Below are 18,520 nucleotides of genomic sequence, written 5' to 3' on the forward strand. Positions count from 1 at the left end.
CGGTAAGAGTTAAAGATGCTTCTTACTGCTCATTCATGGTCATCAGGAAAGCCAGCCAGCTTTCCTGATAAGCAGATGTGGAAAAGGCAAGGAGATGTAGTCACTTTCTAACCTCCAGGCCTTTCACAGGGCCAGAATTAGATGTGCATATGGAAAGTGACAGCCCTCGATTGTATTTTCTATAATCTGTTCTGACCATGTCTGTTGTTTGGCTAGTTCTTCCAATGGGTAAACGAGAGAGCCAAATTTCATGGATTTTGTCAAGTTGAATGCCCAGAGTCAGGACAACTGGGATGGGTGTGTGTATCTCATCACCCCATTTGCCTTGTGGTGTCTCCCTCATCTGTGGCTGGAGTGTCCAGGTCCCCCTTAGAGGGTCTATGTACAGAGCATGATTGGACAACAGAGCACTGCTAAGAAACTCCCCAAGACTTTTCACCTAGCATCCTTTAATCTGGTTTGCTAACAAAATTTGTCTAATTCTCTTTCTTTTATTTCAGTTCCATTTTGCTGTTTCTCCAGGTTCAGCTGAGTTGTTTTTCTTCCCTGACTCTTGGCTTCTGCGGAATAAATCCCTTTCTTCTTCCCTGTTACTCTCCTTTCTTCTGATCCTTTGTTTTCTCCAGAACAGGAACCACTTAGTCTCCTAAAGGGCTTGTGTCTATCTGTAATTTACGCACTCATTACAGTCATCACATAAGCCTCAGTTCCGTTGGACAGAAGTACCAAACCCCACCATGAGACAGATGGAGGTTGGGGAGAAACGGGCCACTGCCCACCCCTCCGGTACAGGGAATATTTGTTCTTCCCATAAGGAGCCGGAAAACACTAAACCAACACATCTATGACCACTGCCAGCCCTAATTCATAATGCAAAGTAAACAAGCAAGATAACACTCAATGTAATCCTTTATTGGTGGTTGTGGGAAGCCAGCTAAAAGCTTAGACCTTTGAAGGATATCATTAAGAAATTCCTCCTCACGCTTAATCAGACTCGCCTTGGCCATGATTTAAGCTTATGTATTCTGGTTCTGTAGAGACAGAGACACTGTTCTTTTCTCTACATATGATATTTTTAATAATGCATTTTAAATAAAAATTATATTTTACATATAAAATAAAACATTTCATAAGTAAGATAATTTTGATAAGACATTTCATATTATATGTAAAAAGATTATATTGTATACTTTAATAGAACTCATATATTTTATATTTAAATATTTTAAATATATAAATATTTTACAACATATTTGTATATAAAATGTTATAGACTTATATACATAAAATATCAAATGAGGCATTTTATATTATATTTCAAATATTTTTAAATATTTTTAAATATTTCTAATATATAAATATTTAAATTATATTTAATTATATTTAAATGTAATATAAAATAAATTAATATTTAAATTAAGGCCAATGGTTTAATACTAAAATTAAGTAATTCGACTTTACTTAATAATTGAATATATAATATTGAAATATATAGAATCTACTATTTTTGCATAAATAAAAGATGTTATAAAATATTTAAAATATAGTAAGTACAGCCGCTCAGGTCTGGTTCCGGGTCCAAGAATTAAAGTCTGGGGGCCACAACGCCCCCTATCGCTCCCTGTCCTCCAGCGCCCTGATCGGCTGTTTTTCCTCCCTCTCACAGGCATTGGCAAGAACGTCATCTGCGACCGCACGGCCACGCCACTGGACGCCTTCCGCATGATGTCAGCCGCCCACTACTACCCCAAGCTCATGAGCATCATGGGCAACGTGCTGCGCTTCCTGCCGGCCTTCGTGCGCATGAAGCAGCTCATCGAGGAGGGCTACGTGGGCGAGCTGCTGGTGTGCGAGGTGCAGGTGCACAGCGGGAGCCTGCTGGGCAAGAAGTACAACTGGAGCTGCGACGACTTGATGGGCGGCGGCGGCCTGCACTCGGTGGGCACCTACATAATCGACCTGCTCACCTTCCTCACCGGCCAGAAAGCCGTCAAGGTCCACGGCCTGCTCAAGACCTTCGTGAAGCAGACCGACCACATCAAGGGCATCCGCCAGATCACCAGCGACGACTTCTGCACCTTCCAGATGGTGCTGGAGGGTGGGGTGTGCTGCACTGTCACCCTCAACTTCAACGTGCCAGGCGAGTTCAAGCAGGACGTGACCGTGGTGGGCTCGGCCGGGCGCCTCCTGGCAGTGGGCACAGACCTGTACGGGCAGCGCAACAGCGCCCCGGAGCAGGAGCTGCTGCTGCAGGACGCCACTCCTGTCAGCAACTCCCTGCTGCCGGAGAAGGCCTTCAGCGACATCCCCTCGCCCTACCTGCGCGGTACCATCAAGATGATGCAGGCCGTGCGCCAGGCCTTCCAGGACCAGGACGACCGGCGCACGTGGGACGGACGGCCTCTCACCATGGCGGCCACCTTCGATGACTGCCTGTACGCCCTGTGCGTGGTGGACACCATCAAGAGGTCCAGCCAGACGGGCGAGTGGCAGAACATTGCCATTATGACGGAGGAGCCGGAGCTGAGCCCTGCGTACCTGATCAGTGAGGCCATGCGCAGGAGCAGGATGTCCCTGTACTGTTAGCACGGACTGGGGACATAGGGGCACTTAGGCCTTCTGTGCGAGGGAGAGGTGGCCTCGAGGAGTGTGGGAGTGGGGAGGTGGAGGGGCAATGAGAATAAATGGCGTCTGGGAAGGGGAGGCCCAGGCAAAGGGTCCCAAACAAGACTGTTGGGGGGCTGAGCAAATAGCCTAGGAGTGTCCAGAGGGCCTGTCCTTCCTGAGCTCATCCCTGTTGGCCATTTGCATGAGAGAGAGGAGGTTTAGCTGCCTGTGCTGCCCTTTTCTGTGAGAAGCAAGGAGGGTGGCTTTCCTTCCCATCTCACCCACCCCCCCACACCTTGGCCTCCTTTGCAAGCCAAATGCTCCTGCAAGGTCAAGTCTCCATATCTGGTAGCAAGCTCAGTTGGTGTTTAACTTCCGGCACACACACCTGGCAGGGAAAAGCACATCCTCACATGTCCACACAAGTCTCTTAGTCTGGGACAGGTGGGGGTGCAGAGGGCTAATGAGATTGTTCATATTCCAGGGAGGCTACTTTAAGTGTCTGAAGTGAAAAGGACTTGACAGCAAAGTGTATAGCTTTCTTGATTGATTGGTCTTCCTCCTAGGAACAATGAGGAAGTGGACCTAATTGGTTTCCCTCCCTTTCACCTGGCCTGAGACAGGCTAAGGGAGTACCAGGAATGGCCAGCAGAGAGACAGGTTCTTTCACCCAAAAGGAGAGAACAAGAACACACCCTGCATGGAAACAGATGAGGCAGAGAATAAAATATCCCCTTGAATTTGTCAGTAATTATAAAATTATAAGGAGCCACCTTAAAACACTACTTCCGGTGGAGTGGAATTGAATGTAAGAGGGATTCAGTTCTGAAGTATTGAGGTTGTCCTTTCAACTGGTTCTTCAGGCCAGGTGAAAGGCAGGGCCAAGGAGACAGCAGGAGGTGTGGGTCTGACTACAAGCTCATATGTTGCCCTCGAGAACTGGGGGCAGCTGTGTGCCCCAGAGTTGCAGTGGGAGTTTCCCAGAAGAAGGAGATGTCAGCCAGCCCTGGACTTGCTTTGTGCTCAAACAGCCATCTCTCCTACCAAGCGGGGGAAGGGCTTTTAGGAGATTCACCCAGCTTTGTGGATTAAAAAGCAAAGTCTTTAGTTCCACCCAGATGTAATCCTCTTCCCTCCTCCCCCCCCCCCAAAAAAAAAATGTCAAGGCTCTTTTCCTTAGCTTTGGCCTTTGCTTTCACAATTCTAACATCTGAAAAAAGTTTAATAGGTATTAACAAAACAAAAGGACAACAAGGAACATAATTTTCAGTGTTTCTAAAATAGGGTTTTAGAACTCTCTCATGTGTATCTTCATGTAGGGGTGAGAAGCTAATGTTGGAAAAAAACATGTTATTCTCTTTGGTCTCCTGTCTCTCATCTTGTCACCCTCTGCTTACAGAGCTTTTGTTGAAGATGGCACACTGCAGGCATAGAGCGGCAGTGGCAAAAGGGAACAACCTGACACACACACACACACACACACACACACACACACACACCCACACACCCCACATACACACGAGTTTGTAAATGCTCACTACCACCAAATGTCATTAAAATCGCTTTTAAAAATTCAGACTTGGTCTTGAAAGAAAGACCAAGTCAGATACATTTTGAAAACAGGCCATCATCCTTTTGTTATCTTTTCTTAATCCTTCGTCCCACAGGTTTGTCAAAGTTGGATGTGGAGACTAGTGCTTGTAAATCTACATAGCTTTTGTTCACAGCTCACAGAAATCTAAGTTATCTTTGGCACACAACTGAGGTTTCGACTTCTTTTCAGATAATTGGCAGTAGAAGTAGATGGGAGTTTAAAGGCCCAAGAGTCCACCCCCAGGCTCTGGATAGGCAGAATCTGAAAATAAACAACATAATTAGTTGCATCCTCCATTCTCCTCCTAGGGTCAATATACTATGAAGCCCAGGCTGCCCATCGGTGCAGTGTGGGCGTGTCCAAATGCCATGGGAACAGTGGGCATTTTCTATCACAGAGGAGTAAGGATGGCCTTCCTAGAAAGAATTCTCCTACTTCCGGAGGCCTTACTGCAACATGGTAAGGGTAGTCAGCTGAAACTCTCCGTGGTACATTAGGTCCCTGGTCTGTTTTCAGACTTCATGATGGCATGCCAGCTTTCGTAGCTATCAGTTCAAAACCAGAGATTTGGTAGAGTGGAAGTCTCCCAATTATAATTTGAGCAGCGGGCCATGCCATCAACTGTTTTGGTTCGGGTTCTCCTAAATTGCCCTCTGGATAGCTTTTGTGGGAACTGAGTGGAATGAATTTTTTTTTCCCCTAGCTAGCCTGAAAGGCTGTGATTAAGAATGAAGGGAAAGGAAACTAAATGACTCTATGGGTCTCATTTTTCTAATTCGTTTATAACCTACGTGGGGATTTTCCTGGGGTTTCAATTTTATGTTTCTGTATTTAACCACAATACTTGGGAGGTTTTTTGTTTGTTTGTTTGTTTGTTTGTTTGTTTTCTCCCAAAGGCCTCTAAGCTCTGTGATAAATATTCAGTGTCTGAAACAAAAATTCTTATTTGAGACTGGGGTATATAGAAAGAACATATATTCTTTAAAAGAAGCATGAACAATATTTTAGTAAGTGTACTCAGATGTTGTCTACTGAAATGCATGTCGTAGGTAGATGCAGGAATGAGAGGAAGAGATGACTGAGATAGTTCATTTTTTGATACAAAAATGATAGGAAATGGGTTTAAGATACTTCTTTCGTGCTCCTTTTGCTCCTATCTGATCACTTGCCGAGACTTGATTGGGAGCTGCAATGTGAAGCTAAAATCTCAAACTTTCAACAAAACTTGCTGCCACAAAATCCAGCACCTAATCCTGCCTCAGGGGTCTGAGTACCATCAGCTGACTTTGACCTAGGACAAGTCCCAGCTCTTTCCGCTTAGTTTAATGTGTTTCAAGGACCGGGTGTAAAGGAGGCACCACTTCAGGGCCATCACATTTAGTCTCCTTTGCCTGATTTGTTGCCATCCTCGTGTGGATGCCTCTGGTGCAGGAAATTTGGGCTCATGCTGCTCGTTGCCTCTGCAGATATCCTGATTCCAAATTCTGAGACGGGCGGGGGGAGGCCAGGGGTCCTTAACAGTGAAATCCACATGTGTTGGGCATGCTCTGGGCTTATTTGGAAAGTTTGAATTCTTCTGGAGAGAGAGTCTGACCACTGTTAGCTTCTCCAGGAGTTCTCCCTTCAATGAGAGGCGTGGCAGGGGACCACAGGTACACCTTAGCCTACCTGGCAGCTAATACCTCTGTGTCAGGTAAATCTGGACCCTTGGGGCAGTTTGGGCCCACTCCAATTCAAGATGAACTTCTCCCAGAGCCTTTCCCTCTCTGCAGAAAGCCATCCAAGTACTCAGTGCTCCAACATTTCTTGATATCCACTGTGTACAGAGTATTTTAAGTACATTATGTCATTCAATCCATAAAAACAACCCCATAATATGTTATTCCCATTTTACACAGGAGAAAATTGAAGCTCCAAGAGGAAGAGTGACTTGCCCAGAATCACACAATTATTAAGCAGAAGTGGGGTCACCTGAATCCAAAATCTTTTTTCTCCTCCAAACTACATTGCCTCCCAAGAAGAAAGATTTGTGCCTCGGTAGTTTTTGCCAGGCAGGAAAGCACTGCTTGTTGGACCCTGTGGGGTCTGCTCTCATGCCCTGTGGAGCATCTGTGATTAGAACAGAGTGTGACTTGCATGGGCCTTCCCTCTACTGCTGTCACAGCCTCCTGTGGAGCAAGATGCCATATTTGATGTTCTGCCAGGTTTGTTATAGAGCTGAAATGGAAGTCGTCATTTTTCCTTCCCTTCCAAGATGGAAACATCACTCAGCTTCTTTCAAAATCGACTTCCTATGTTGATTTTGATTGTAGGTGACGCAGCAAACTGCAGGGTTGGGGATTTTCAAAGTGTTGTTGGCCGATTATTGGCGTTTCCTCTCAGTGGTCTAAATATAACATAGGACAATGTCTTTTCTCAGGGAGTGGGCCTTTTTAAGTTCAGTTGTTTTTGACTCAGATGTTAGCTGTGCATTGCATTTGTACCTTTCTACTCTCTTGACTCTCTTCATTTTGTCCCATAGCTGCAGCTGTTGAATTTGACCTGTGGTCATACATTAAGTTTCTGATTCCATTGCTTTTGTTCTGGCGGGTATGGGAGCATTCAGCATTGCTGATGATATCCTGTGGAGCAAGTAAATCCAGTTGCATCTGAAGGGACTTCAGTTCCTTTATTGTACATCCACCAACAGGTTAAGTGATGGCCAAGGTCACACCACTTCTTAGTGGGAGAGCCAGGCTAGAAGCTCAGTTTTCTGACTCTAAGTCACATCCTGCCTTACACAGCAACTCCAGAGCTCTCAGATGGGAAGAAAGGGGCTTAGAGAGGAGAGATGACTTGTCTGAGGTCCCATGGCTAGTTGGTGGAAGAGTTGCAATTAGAAGTCAGACTTGCAACGGATTTTATTCCCTGAACTGTTGCAGCTGAATCAATTTCCTAGAAGCTCATTTATGTCTTGAATGTACTCATAAAACTAGCTGTTTAAAATGCCCCATTGTGATTGTAATGTGAACCCTTATCTTTGATTTGTATTGTCTTTGGCAAGGATGGGGACATAAATTCAGATGTGCACCTCAGGATGCGTGAGGCCAGCTCCACTTACACTCCCCCCACACCTCTCCTGGATGCAGATCTACTAGCTTAGGACCCTGCTCCACCCACCGCCAATGTTTCTGGCCATCTAAGCCCTGAAGTTTACCAGGCAGAGGCCGTGACATTGGGGAGCTCATTTAAAAAATCAGCTATCAGCGCCCTGCATCTCAATTCTTTTTTGGGGCCAGGGAGGAAGGCAGTGATAGAAAAGCTGTGTGCGTCAGTCTTTCCGAGCAGCTGGCTTGCCCCACCGTCGGCAGAGAAGCTGATAGATGAGGAATGCTTCATTTCAGGGGTCAGCCCTGACTGAGACAGACCTCCAGGACTTCTCCTAAGAGGAGTGAAGACCCCCTGTGCTGCCTTAAGAAGTGATGGGATTATGTGGTCTCATTGGAGTCTGGAGGTGAAGCCAGTACCAGATCTGAGTGAATATATAGGTTAGCCGTGGGAAGCGGTGGCCTACGGACCTTTTTCTTCCCCACATCACAGCCCCTCTTTGCTGGGGCCCTTGGGGGGGCCACTGAAGTGTCTGTCTCTCAGGCTACTAAAGTGTTGCACTACTGAATACTCTTGAATCTGTTACACCCTTTTCTGTTCACACCAGCAGCAACTGGAGGAATGACAAGACCATGTCATGTGCACCTGGCTCTATGCTTAGTGCGGCCATCAAAAGCTTACCTGGGCGGGTGGCCAGGGTCTACAGAGTAACCGTGGTGTCACACTGTCTCTGTTTCTCTCCTTCCCCATCCAGGCCTCTGCTGTCCTCTGCAGCCATCACAATGGCCAAGTTGTTGAATGAGCCCCTTGGTTTCTCCTTATAAATGCAATGGCTTATTTGTGATGCTTGTCCAATTCCAGGTTAAGAAACAAAACAAAAGCAAGTGACCTACCCAGCTCCTTTGCTTCCCATCTTCTCTTTCAGGCATCCAGATGCATTTAGTATTCTGTCCCTGTGCCTTGCCCAGGGGAGGGAGAAATTTCTAGCAATTGCGACTTTCTGTTTGCTGCCTGGTGCTTTTACAGTACTTCATTTTTTTTTTTTAACCAAAATTACATTTGTTTGGTTGTCATTGTCGAATATATATTTATTGTGTTTCACAAACATGCGTATATATATGTATGTATATGTATAAAACCAAACTTATGTATAAAAAGTCAAGGCATGTATACTAGATATTTTAAAGAATTATTTATCAAGGGAAAAGATGTGTGTTATAAAGTAAACAGAGTCTATATTTTCTATATAATGTAGATAGCAAAAAATAGCTTATAAATTATAGAAGGTTTTGGTTTTCTTTTTTTATTATGAAAGGGAAAAAATAAAGGACAATGAATGCAACTGTTCTTCCTGTTGTAAAGGCCAGACTACTGGGGAGGTGGCCTTCCCTACTGGGCTCTCAGGCCGAGCAATCGGTGCTTCAGGCCCAGGAGCCAGTGCCCACCGTTACCTCTGTGATGCTCAGGGGCCATGGCTGGCATCACTCAGCCAGCTGGCATGTGCCCCTTCACATGTGGCTTCCTGCTGTTCTCCACAATTTGCATTAGTGGGATAAAGGAATGAAAGCAGCAAATAAAAATTGAACAAACAAGTCTAGCTATTTTTGTGTTTATTAGACCCAGGTGCACTAGCTCATGAGTTAGGTACCTGGCCGTCTGTGGGCTCTGAAGCAAGAATGAGGGGTAGGGATGATGGTGGTGCGTTGGTGTCTGTGTGTGTGTGTGTGTGTGTGTGTGTGTGTGTGTGTCTAGTGTGGGGAGACGCTGTTCATGTGTCAGCATCCATGAAGCTGAACAATGGGAATTGATTGACCTTCTGCTTTTTGATTGTAGATATATTAAATGTTAGAACTGGAGACTCTTTGGAGCAGTCTAGCTCAAACCCTCATTTTGGAATTGTGGAAATGGAGGGGAGATAACCTATAAAAGGCCACTTGGGTGGGAGGGGGAGTGTGTAAAAGCCAATTCAAGATAAACAAGAAGCGGGCAACATAAACGTTAGATTGGGGAGCAAAGTTTAGAATTCCCTATTATTTTACTATCTTAACCTAATACCTCACACCAAGCTCTGAAAGACACTTTCTAATAGGCTCAGTTGACTGTTTACAAGAGCATCTTTGCTTACCTTGTTCTTAGCAGCATTTAACGGCAACCATCTTGAACCAAGCTCAGCCTAACTTCAAACCTTCATGACATGAGGTCTCTCATGGATGGGTTGGCCTTTCCTTTCCACTCTGTGCTATCTTAGAGAACGCATGCACACAGGTAATTCTTCTGGCTGTGCTTTCCCTTCATTTAAAAACTGAAGAATTAGAAAGGATAATATAAAAGCTGAGATCTCGTTATTCATTCCTTCATGAGCAGGTCCTGATATTAAGAATGCAGCCCATCCATTGAGACAATAAATTGCAGCCAACCCCTGCATTCACATGGATTGTTACAGTGCACGCGTAATGTTTTCACATTTTACAATACTGTGGTAAATACCTTATGATACTGTCATAAATCTAAGAGTGGTTCTGAAAAAGGAAGTAAGGCAGAGTGCTTTGTCAAAACTGAACATGTCATCTGTACAAATAGTGCCAAAAAAATGTACACACATTTTAAGAAAGGAAAAAATGGTATTAAAATTGTGAAACTCAATATATACCGGTAACAAAAGATGAATACAAGTCACATTTGACTTCTGCAATTATAAGAGATGCTCACAGTGGTTACCATCAGTGTAATTTTAATACAGTTTTTTTTTTCCTTTCTTAAAATGTGTATACATTTTTTTGGCACCCTCTGTATAAGGTATGGGGCCAACTCCTCTGAGGTTCTCCCACCAGAGGTGTCTGGGGACCAGTCCCTGATGGAAGATTCTACACTGCTCATGTACATTTTAACACTTATGTACAGTTTGGATCCATGAGTTTGTTTTTCCTTCACAGATTTGGAATCTCTTTGTAAGGTTGGTTTCTCTCAGTTTAAATCCATTTCTTGTTTTGTAAGTCAGGGATTATACTGCTTCCTACTACAAATCACAGGATATGGTCAGTATTGTTCTCATAGTCTCTGAATCATTGCTTAAAAAGAACAGAGGCAATTATATCACAAGTCATTCAGGTTGTTGTTTACTGGTCAAGCAAAGAAAAATCGGTGTATCTTCCTAGGCCCATCTACCTCTCCCCTCTACTCCCCACCACAGGTATACAGAACCATTTTCCAGTTTCTTTTATCTCCTGCTTGTTATCTTGTGCATTTTTAGCACCTATTGTGACAAATCTGGGTGGTTCCATCTGAAGAATAAAATGACTGCTACAATTGTTATGACAGTGAATTACACATACACAGAGTATGCAGAATTTTGTATAGACATGAAAAAAAATGATTTCACCTCACTTTAAGAAGTAGGCTCCCATTTTATCAGCCCACACTTAACCTTACTCTTGCCTAGGCAGCCCCTAGTCAGCAGTAGCAGTGCCCCCTGCTGGAAGGCTGTCCGAGAAGTATACACGACAAAAATGAAAAGGACACCACTTCATAGAGATTGAGCCAAGTCACCACCAACTAGACAGTGTTGCAACTTACTCGAGCCAAAACTTCTACAAAAACCTGATGCAAAACGTTCAAAATCCTTTGCTTTGTTCATTCAAGTTCAGGCTTCCTCTTGAATCCTATCTCTGAGTCTACATCTGCTGGGTACATTCCTGAGATGACTTCAGCTATAACAGCATTTACAGCATTGCTGGGATCCAACCATGGCTCTGCAAGATGAACTCACCATATCTAAGTTGGTTTTGGACTTCCTGTAAAATACTGTAATTATGAGAACATCTTTCTGTCCTAATTTTACACAGATTCTGATCATCTTGGATCAAACCAAATTCTCTCCCTTTAGCCATGAGTGAAAATGAAAGATTAAATGCCTTTTAGGTGCCCTTCTTGGGCAATTAGGGGTTAATTTATTTCCTGGTCAACGATTTGTACACTGATGGGGCCCAATTCCAGAATTGCAATCTGGAATGTATATGCACGAGGTCAGACACTTAAGTTCACAAACTCATCCTAGAAAAAGTGCTACATATCTCATTGCTGAATATCTCTACAGTCACATTTGAAGTACTCCCCTTGGGAAGCTGTGCACCGACACCAGTGCCTAGTCCACACTTCAAAGCAATTTTGGAACTCTTTTTCTGGAATGACCATCAGTGCTGTCATCATATTACCCTTGATGTCCTGAATGTCATCAAAATGTCTTCCTTTCAATATTTCCTTTATCATCGGGTCGGGTAAAGAAAGAAGTCATTGGGGGCCAGATCAGGTGAGTAGGGAGGGTGTTCCAATACAGTGATTTGTTTACTGGCTAAAAACTCCTTCACAGACAGTGCCGTGTGAGTTGGTGCATTGTCATGATGCAAGAGCCATGAATTGTTGGTGAAAAGTTCATCTAACTTTTTCACGCAGTCTTTTCAGCACTTCCAAATAGTAAACTTGGTTAACTCTTTGTCCAGTTGCTATTAATTCATAATGAATAATCCCTCTGATATCAAAAAAGGTGAGCAATATTGTTGCAATAAGTTCATGAACTTAATTGTCAGACCTTGTAGTAAGCCCCATTGTCTCTGACCCACTCATCACTGGCCACCAGTGCCTTAGAAGATGCCCTGGGAGGAAGGAACCCTAAGAGGGCCTTGAGTGGTTGCAGTTGAAGTAAAGAGCATGTCCACAAAGCCCACAGGTTCCAGGCGGTCCTTAACCTAGAACTCCCCCAGGTCAGTAACTCCCCTTTAGAGAGTACTGAGGGGTCTAAACCAGATTGAAGTCAGACCAGGGCTGTTTGAGCCTGCCTTGGGAGTGACGAATCACTTCAGACTCCTCAAAATCCAAGACCAAGGAGGCATAACAGCAGGTGAGACTAAAGGGAGGAGAGCAAGACCAGAGCCCCACTGTCTTTGTAGGCCTTCTGAGGCTGCTTGTCTGGGATTCGGTAGCTAACAGGTGAGCCAGAAGAAGCCAGTCTCTCTTCAATGTGTTAGGCTAAGGGTTCTGGAATGGACATTTAGGTTCCTATCATGAAGTAAAAGAGAGAGTTAGCTTGAGAAGAACAGCTGGGTACCAATCAGCTGGGAAGTGCTAAAACTATATATAACATCAAGGAAGCAAGTAGGAGGAAAAAGATGGGGACAAAAAGAGGGAAGGACCTGGGGGTAATGGGGGGCAGCAAGGGGATAGAGGGCAAGAGTGAACGTGCTAGTTTATGCTGAGGGTAAAAATAGATGAAGGGGGAGAAGTAGAGCTATGCAGGTAAGACATGGAAGGTTCTGAAGCTAAGGAAATGTTACGTGAATTATCTGAAATATGGTTCCTCTGTGGCTGACAGGCTTAATCTGTGCTCTGGGAACAGCTTGTATGAGGAGGAGGTAAACAGATGAGAAGGAATGAGGGAAGAAATCTTACAGGAACTTCAAAAAGTCTGGCTGATTCACTTCTAGAGCTGCTCAAAGCTATCAAACTGTTGCCATTTGCTGGAGAAGTTTCAATACCAACCACCGTGTTAAATGAGCACCAGACCATGCATTTTTCTTGCTGCTTTTCCTATTTGCAGTTCCCCCAAATCTGAAGTCTTCAAAGATTCAACACCTGCCGTTTCACCCAGTCTACTAGTCCATTCCTGGGCCCCTTGAACAAACTCTTCACTCAGGAATCTGTTTTAGCCTCTTTTCGCACACACAGGGTCTCTCACTCCTGGAGACCCTTCCCGCCAGTCCATCACTATAAACTGCTTTCTTCTCTTGTACCACAGTATTTCTGAAGAAAATCCCGGGAGGAACAGACAGGCAGGCAGGACTCTCACCAGCTACATCTAGCCCTGGGCTCTGCTGGCTTGGACTCCCTGACTCAGTGCTCAGATTGGTCCTGGATCTTCTCTCTCTCTTTTTTTTAAAGCTCCCCAGATAATTGAGCTGCTATTCCCCATACCCCACCTGCTGTCCTCTCTTCTGCTCAGGTCAGCCAGCCTGACATTTGGGGAACACCTCCCCTCATTTGCCTCTTAGCCACCATTCAGAGCCCTAAAAACAAAGTGACAGTTTGTGTTTCCACAGGTGGCTGTGAACACAGAGTGTAAGCGGCATAAAAGGGTTCTTTCCTAAGCCTGTCAGCAGTCGGCAGACAGCTGCCATTGCCCCGACAGTCCAGCACTGGGTGACGATAGAATCCTTTTCAGCTCTGGAATGCCTTTCATCCTGTGTTGAAAGCTTTGCAGAAATGAGGCCAGGGCTTGTGAAACAATTCAAGCCTGGTTACAAACAACCCCGAAAGTCTGAGCTAAAGCCTCCTTGTACTTTCTTTAACTGGTGTTTCAGTGTCCTTGACCCAGCTAAAAGGCTTGGAAAAGGCTTTTTCACAAGTGACATGTTCAGATAAGTTAAATCCCCTGAAATTCAGCACCGTGGGGTGTAGCTGTAAGGTTTGATATGTTTCCATTGATCCACAGACTCAGGAGCAGTTCAGATCTGAGGGAACAAAAGCTGGTCCAGAGCACAGCATTGTGAAACCTTCAATCCCAGGCAGGTTTTCCCAGCGCCTTGTCCATCTGTGTCACGTAGAGAAGTATTGCCTTGACTTCAGGCAGACTGAGGACACTGACTCACTTTAGTGACCTGGAAAAGTTACAGTGGTACCCAAATTCTTGTCTCTCTTTATTAAGCAATCACTTATAATCTCAATTTTAAAAGTCTCAATGCCTCCCCTGTTCAAGTAGCTTGGGTCCCTGGGTTTGTCTGAGTCTTATCAATAGGGTCCTGCAGGTGAGGTTACTCTGCTGGGGAGTAGAATTTTCCCACTGTTTTGTCACTCTCTGAAGTGTTACCCCATGTCATTGTGAGACAGGTTAGTTAGTACATTGCTAGCTAGACAGGGAGGTCCCTGCTGGAATAAACAAAGACAGACATATCCTAAAACCCCAGGTTTTGCAATCACTCCTTCGCTCCAGGACAAAATGTAATAGTGCCTCGCAGTTAATCATAAAATTCCTTTTGGCCTGACAAACGGAGCAGATCTGATAGATAGGAGTGGGTTATTTTGCTAATTCCTTCAGGATGGACAAGGAGAACAGACCTGGTCGATGAATTTCATTAGAAGGCATCAGTCCCTTTCCCCAAACAGGCAAGGGAAGGTATAAAAGTAAGAACTTTTTCCTCAGTCACTGGGCACCCCCATTCGGGACCCCCTCCCGCTCGGGAGCTCTGACCCTTTGCTTTCAGTAAACTATCCTCTTTTTAAAACTCTTTGCCTCTCCTGAGTCCGTGTTTCCATTCTTCAGTCTCACGAGACATGATCCCGGCACTCACTCAAAAACCACCTACGTCATTTGGGGGTTCACAGAGAAATATTCCTACAATTTCAGACATCAACATTTCAGCATTCCATGGACGGAATCTTTGGTTTGGGGAGGCATGGCTCTGAACTTATCTCTTAAGTTCATTCTTGAGACTCTTTCTAATTTTCTACTTCCTGTGTAGTTACTAACAGCCACTTCTCTGGCACGTCTCATCACGTACCCCTGCACTACTGACATTGTCTGTCCATGCATTCAAGAACTCAATTCTGCTGTCCCCTATATTGGATTTTACCTGCTCACACACCATTCCTTTGAGCCACGTGTCCTTGCCTGACCCAGGCTTGGTTCATCTCAAGACATGGACTCCAGGGAGCAGCAGAGCCCTGGCTGTTATCCAAGGTGTGATCACAAAATACGGTGAATGTTTAAAGTAAAAAAAAAAAAAAAGCAAACTATTACAGAAAAAGACACATTGTCCTTAATTCCCCTCAAAATAATCCCCCTCATTTCGAACACACTTATCCCATCATTCTTGCCACTTTCTGAAGCAGTTCTGGAAGTCCTCTTTTGTGAGTGTCTTTACTTCATCCTCCATCATGACAATGTTCTGTGTCACACATCGCTTCTGGTATATGGCAATTTCTGTCAAATAAAAACATTACAGTGTGTCTTCATTCACCTTATTCACTGGATCTGGCACTCTGTGACTTCTGGCTCTTCCCCAAAGTCAGAATGACCCCGAAAGGAAAACGTTTTGTATCGGTTCAAGACATTGAGGCAGCCACGACAGTGCAACTAAAGACACTCATGAAAGAGGACTTCCAGAGCTGCTTCAGAAAGTGGCAAGAATGGTGGGATAAGTGTGTTTGAAGTGAGGGGCATTACTTTGAGGGGGATTAATGGCCATGTGTCTTTTACTGTAATACATATATATTTTTTTATTTAAACATTCAGTGTATCGTTCAGAGAACTGTGGGGCTGCCACACCCATTGTGTTTTCAGTTCACTGCTGCTTTTCCTCTGTGATCAGTTGCTCTCAGCCCTCATTCTGTGACTGGCATCCTGGCAATTACCCTAGAAGTTGAAGTAATGCAGTCATAACAAGCCCTGTGGAGGCCAAAACAGGCCTCAAATCTCCTGGCAAGCTGTTTTTCTGAAGATAAAGCTCTTGTTCTCCATTGCTGGCTTGTCATGGTGCCTGATAAGAGGCCATTTATATAGCCTTTTTAGAGCAGTTTTCCAAATATTAACTAGTTCTAGTACAAGTTCCAAGAGACGTTACTTTCAGCTAAGAACAGAAATATAATCAACTTTCAATTCTGGTTTTTATGTTCTGAGTCGCTAGTCGGCAATGTCTTCCTTCTCCAGGACACCTGAGAGATGTCACAAACTACAATGGGAGTTCCATGCTCTGTAATCATTTTTGCTTGGGTTCTTACTCTCTTCCCCACCTGTGTTCCCCAAGTCCACTCTAGGGGATAACAGAGTCTTGGGCTGGGGACCAGTTTGAAAAGTTGCCTCTAGATCAGCAAGCAGGTCTCAAAGTGTGGTCTCCCGCTCCGCTGCATCTGCACCACCTGAGAAGCTCGTTAGAAATCCAAGTCCTCAGTCCCAGCCCGGACCCACGAATCAGAAACTGCGGGGACGGGGCGGGGCGGGGCGGGGTCAGCCCAGCACCTTCTAGATTAGTGTGATGCGTGCTCTTTGCGGGGAATGCGCTAGGTTGAGTCTTTGTCTTCTGTCTGTATCACACATCAAGAATCACTGTCTTGGAACAGGGGCTGTCAGCCCTGGCTGCATTTTAGAATCATCTGGGAAGCGGTCACAAAGTACCCGGATACCCTGGCTCCACCCCTGGAAGTTCTGATTTCACTTATCTGCCAGGGGACCCAATTCCAGCTGTTCAGACGATTCTAATGGAAGGCTAGGGTTCAAGAACCACTCATGCTCTCCTCTTTGCAGTTTTTGGCAGCCTTGGGAGTAACCACCTGTTTGTTCCCCACTGCCTCCTTCCAGCACAGTAATTTATTCCTTGTAATTCATCATGAGCGCTCATCAGCTAAAGAGGCTACAGGATGTAAGACAGAGCAGGGCCAGCGGGGGAGCCTTGGGTTTCTAACTCCCCGCCTCCTTACGGGGAGGATTTCGGGAAAATTAAATCCTGTCATCTATCTAGGCCTCAGTTGCCTCATCTCTAAAGTGGAAATTATGTTAATAAATTCCTTCCTTTCTTCAAGTCAGAGAGCCAGTTCATAGTCTCTTAAAGTCTGTTCTAGCAGGCAAATAAATCTTAGATTCGAAGAGCTCTTAAAAGGTCGGAACTTGTCTTCAGTATAGAATTGCTAATATTGATTTTACTCCCTCCAGGGTGGACGGAAAGTATTATGAGCTGGTGTTTTTCCAGTATTTACAAATATGAATCGAGTCTAAAAGAAGTTGTTACTCAGGCAAACAGATACCCAAAAGGAAGCCATTGCAATGGTTTGTATTGTAACTCTGCCCTAAAATGTTCCAGTGGGCACTCAGCGGTCTCTCTGAGAGCAGCCACTTCCATGTTCAACCTTTCTCCCGCGTATCCAAGGACATCCACTACCTTTCACTTCCGCCCAGCTACCCACTTTTTTCCCTAACTCCTTTTTTGCTTTTCTTCCTGGCCCTGCATAAATTGTACAAGAATCAGCCTGTGATGAGTCATCATGGAGCTCTTCCACCCCACTCCACCGATGTACAGACTCCCCCGAGAAACAAGTCAAATGGACCAGGAAGGAGAAAGTGAATCAGTTGACTGTGTCCTGAGTCAGGTGTTTCTTATTCTTGTTCTGTTATTCTTATTCTTACTATTAATTTTGGTATGCTCATTTTCTCCCCAGAAAACAAAATAGTTTGACATTCCTCACCCTCCCATCTCCCAACAGTAAATAATGAGATTAGAAAATTGAGAGAAGATAGTAATCTGTTTCAAGATGATATCGTGTACTATGTAAGTAGCCAAATAAACCTGTACTGTCTAGGAATCCTTCAGAAAGAAAAACTATCAAAGGAACTCAGGAACTTGGTCAGAGAAGCAGCCAGGCCTTCTCTGCTGTGGCCCAAGTCACCATGGGGACAATGGTATTGTGTTCCACACGCTGGCGTCCCACCTCAGTTTGTATGCCCACTCCCTTCTCCATTTCTATAATCAGAGAACTTCCCTTTTCTGGAGGAGATGTGCAGGAAAGGGGCCTTCACAGCCAGTGAGCTGTGCAGGTTCTGAACCCTTTAGCACTCTCTTAGCTTAGCTTTTCTACCCCCACTTCCAGCGACCACCCATTTTTTTACTTCTCTTTGCAACAAAATTTCTCAGAAGAGCTGCTGATGTGCCCTGTCTCTCCAGTTCTTCTCCCATTCTCTCCTAAAATCACTCCAATCAGGCTTTTGCCCTCATTGATGATGTCAGTGTCATCAATGGTACCTCATTTCCCCCATCCGTTCTCAATGTTATTTTTACTTGACCTATCAGCAATATTTAACACAACTGATCACTCCCTCCTTGGTAGACTTTTAAAACGTGGATTCCAGGAAAATCTCTTGCTTTTCTTCTTACCTCAGTGGTTGCTCCTTCTTGGTCTTTTATGCAAAGGTCCTTTTGACCTTTAATGTTGGAGTGGCCTCTATTTTCTTTTCTCCTCCATCTTTTCCACTGCCTTGGCGATCTCATAACTCTAAGTAGCTTTAACGCTGACACCTCCCAAGTTTCTATCTCCTGCCTGAACCTCTCTGCTGAACCATCAGGGCCCAGTCAGAAGACAGACACCATACAGTAATTTGAACAGGGATGGTTTAATATAATTGTAGCAAGGGACTGGGGTAATGGAGGGTTGGCTAGCAAGAAGAAAAGAAAACGTGGAAAAAATATAGGAATAGTA

General features: G+C 44.6%; 1 protein-coding gene across 3 annotated transcripts in view; it reads left to right on the forward strand.

The window, feature by feature from the left end:
* The window catches only part of GFOD1 (Gfo/Idh/MocA-like oxidoreductase domain containing 1), a 101,055-nt gene extending 92,175 nt beyond the window's left edge, over positions 1-8,880 (forward strand). For all 3 annotated transcript variants that reach the window (XM_019742993.2, XM_074335209.1, XM_074335210.1), the window contains exon 2: positions 1,667-8,880. In XM_019742993.2, the coding sequence (XP_019598552.1) occupies positions 1,667-2,586 (920 nt within the window). In that variant the 3' untranslated portion in view covers positions 2,587-8,880. The remainder of the gene's footprint in view (positions 1-1,666) is intronic.
* The last annotated feature ends 9,640 nt before the right edge of the window (positions 8,881-18,520 follow it).

The sequence above is a fragment of the Rhinolophus sinicus genome, linkage group LG06 (assembly GCF_036562045.2).
Source record: "Rhinolophus sinicus isolate RSC01 linkage group LG06, ASM3656204v1, whole genome shotgun sequence".
NCBI lineage: Eukaryota > Metazoa > Chordata > Mammalia > Chiroptera > Rhinolophidae > Rhinolophus > Rhinolophus sinicus.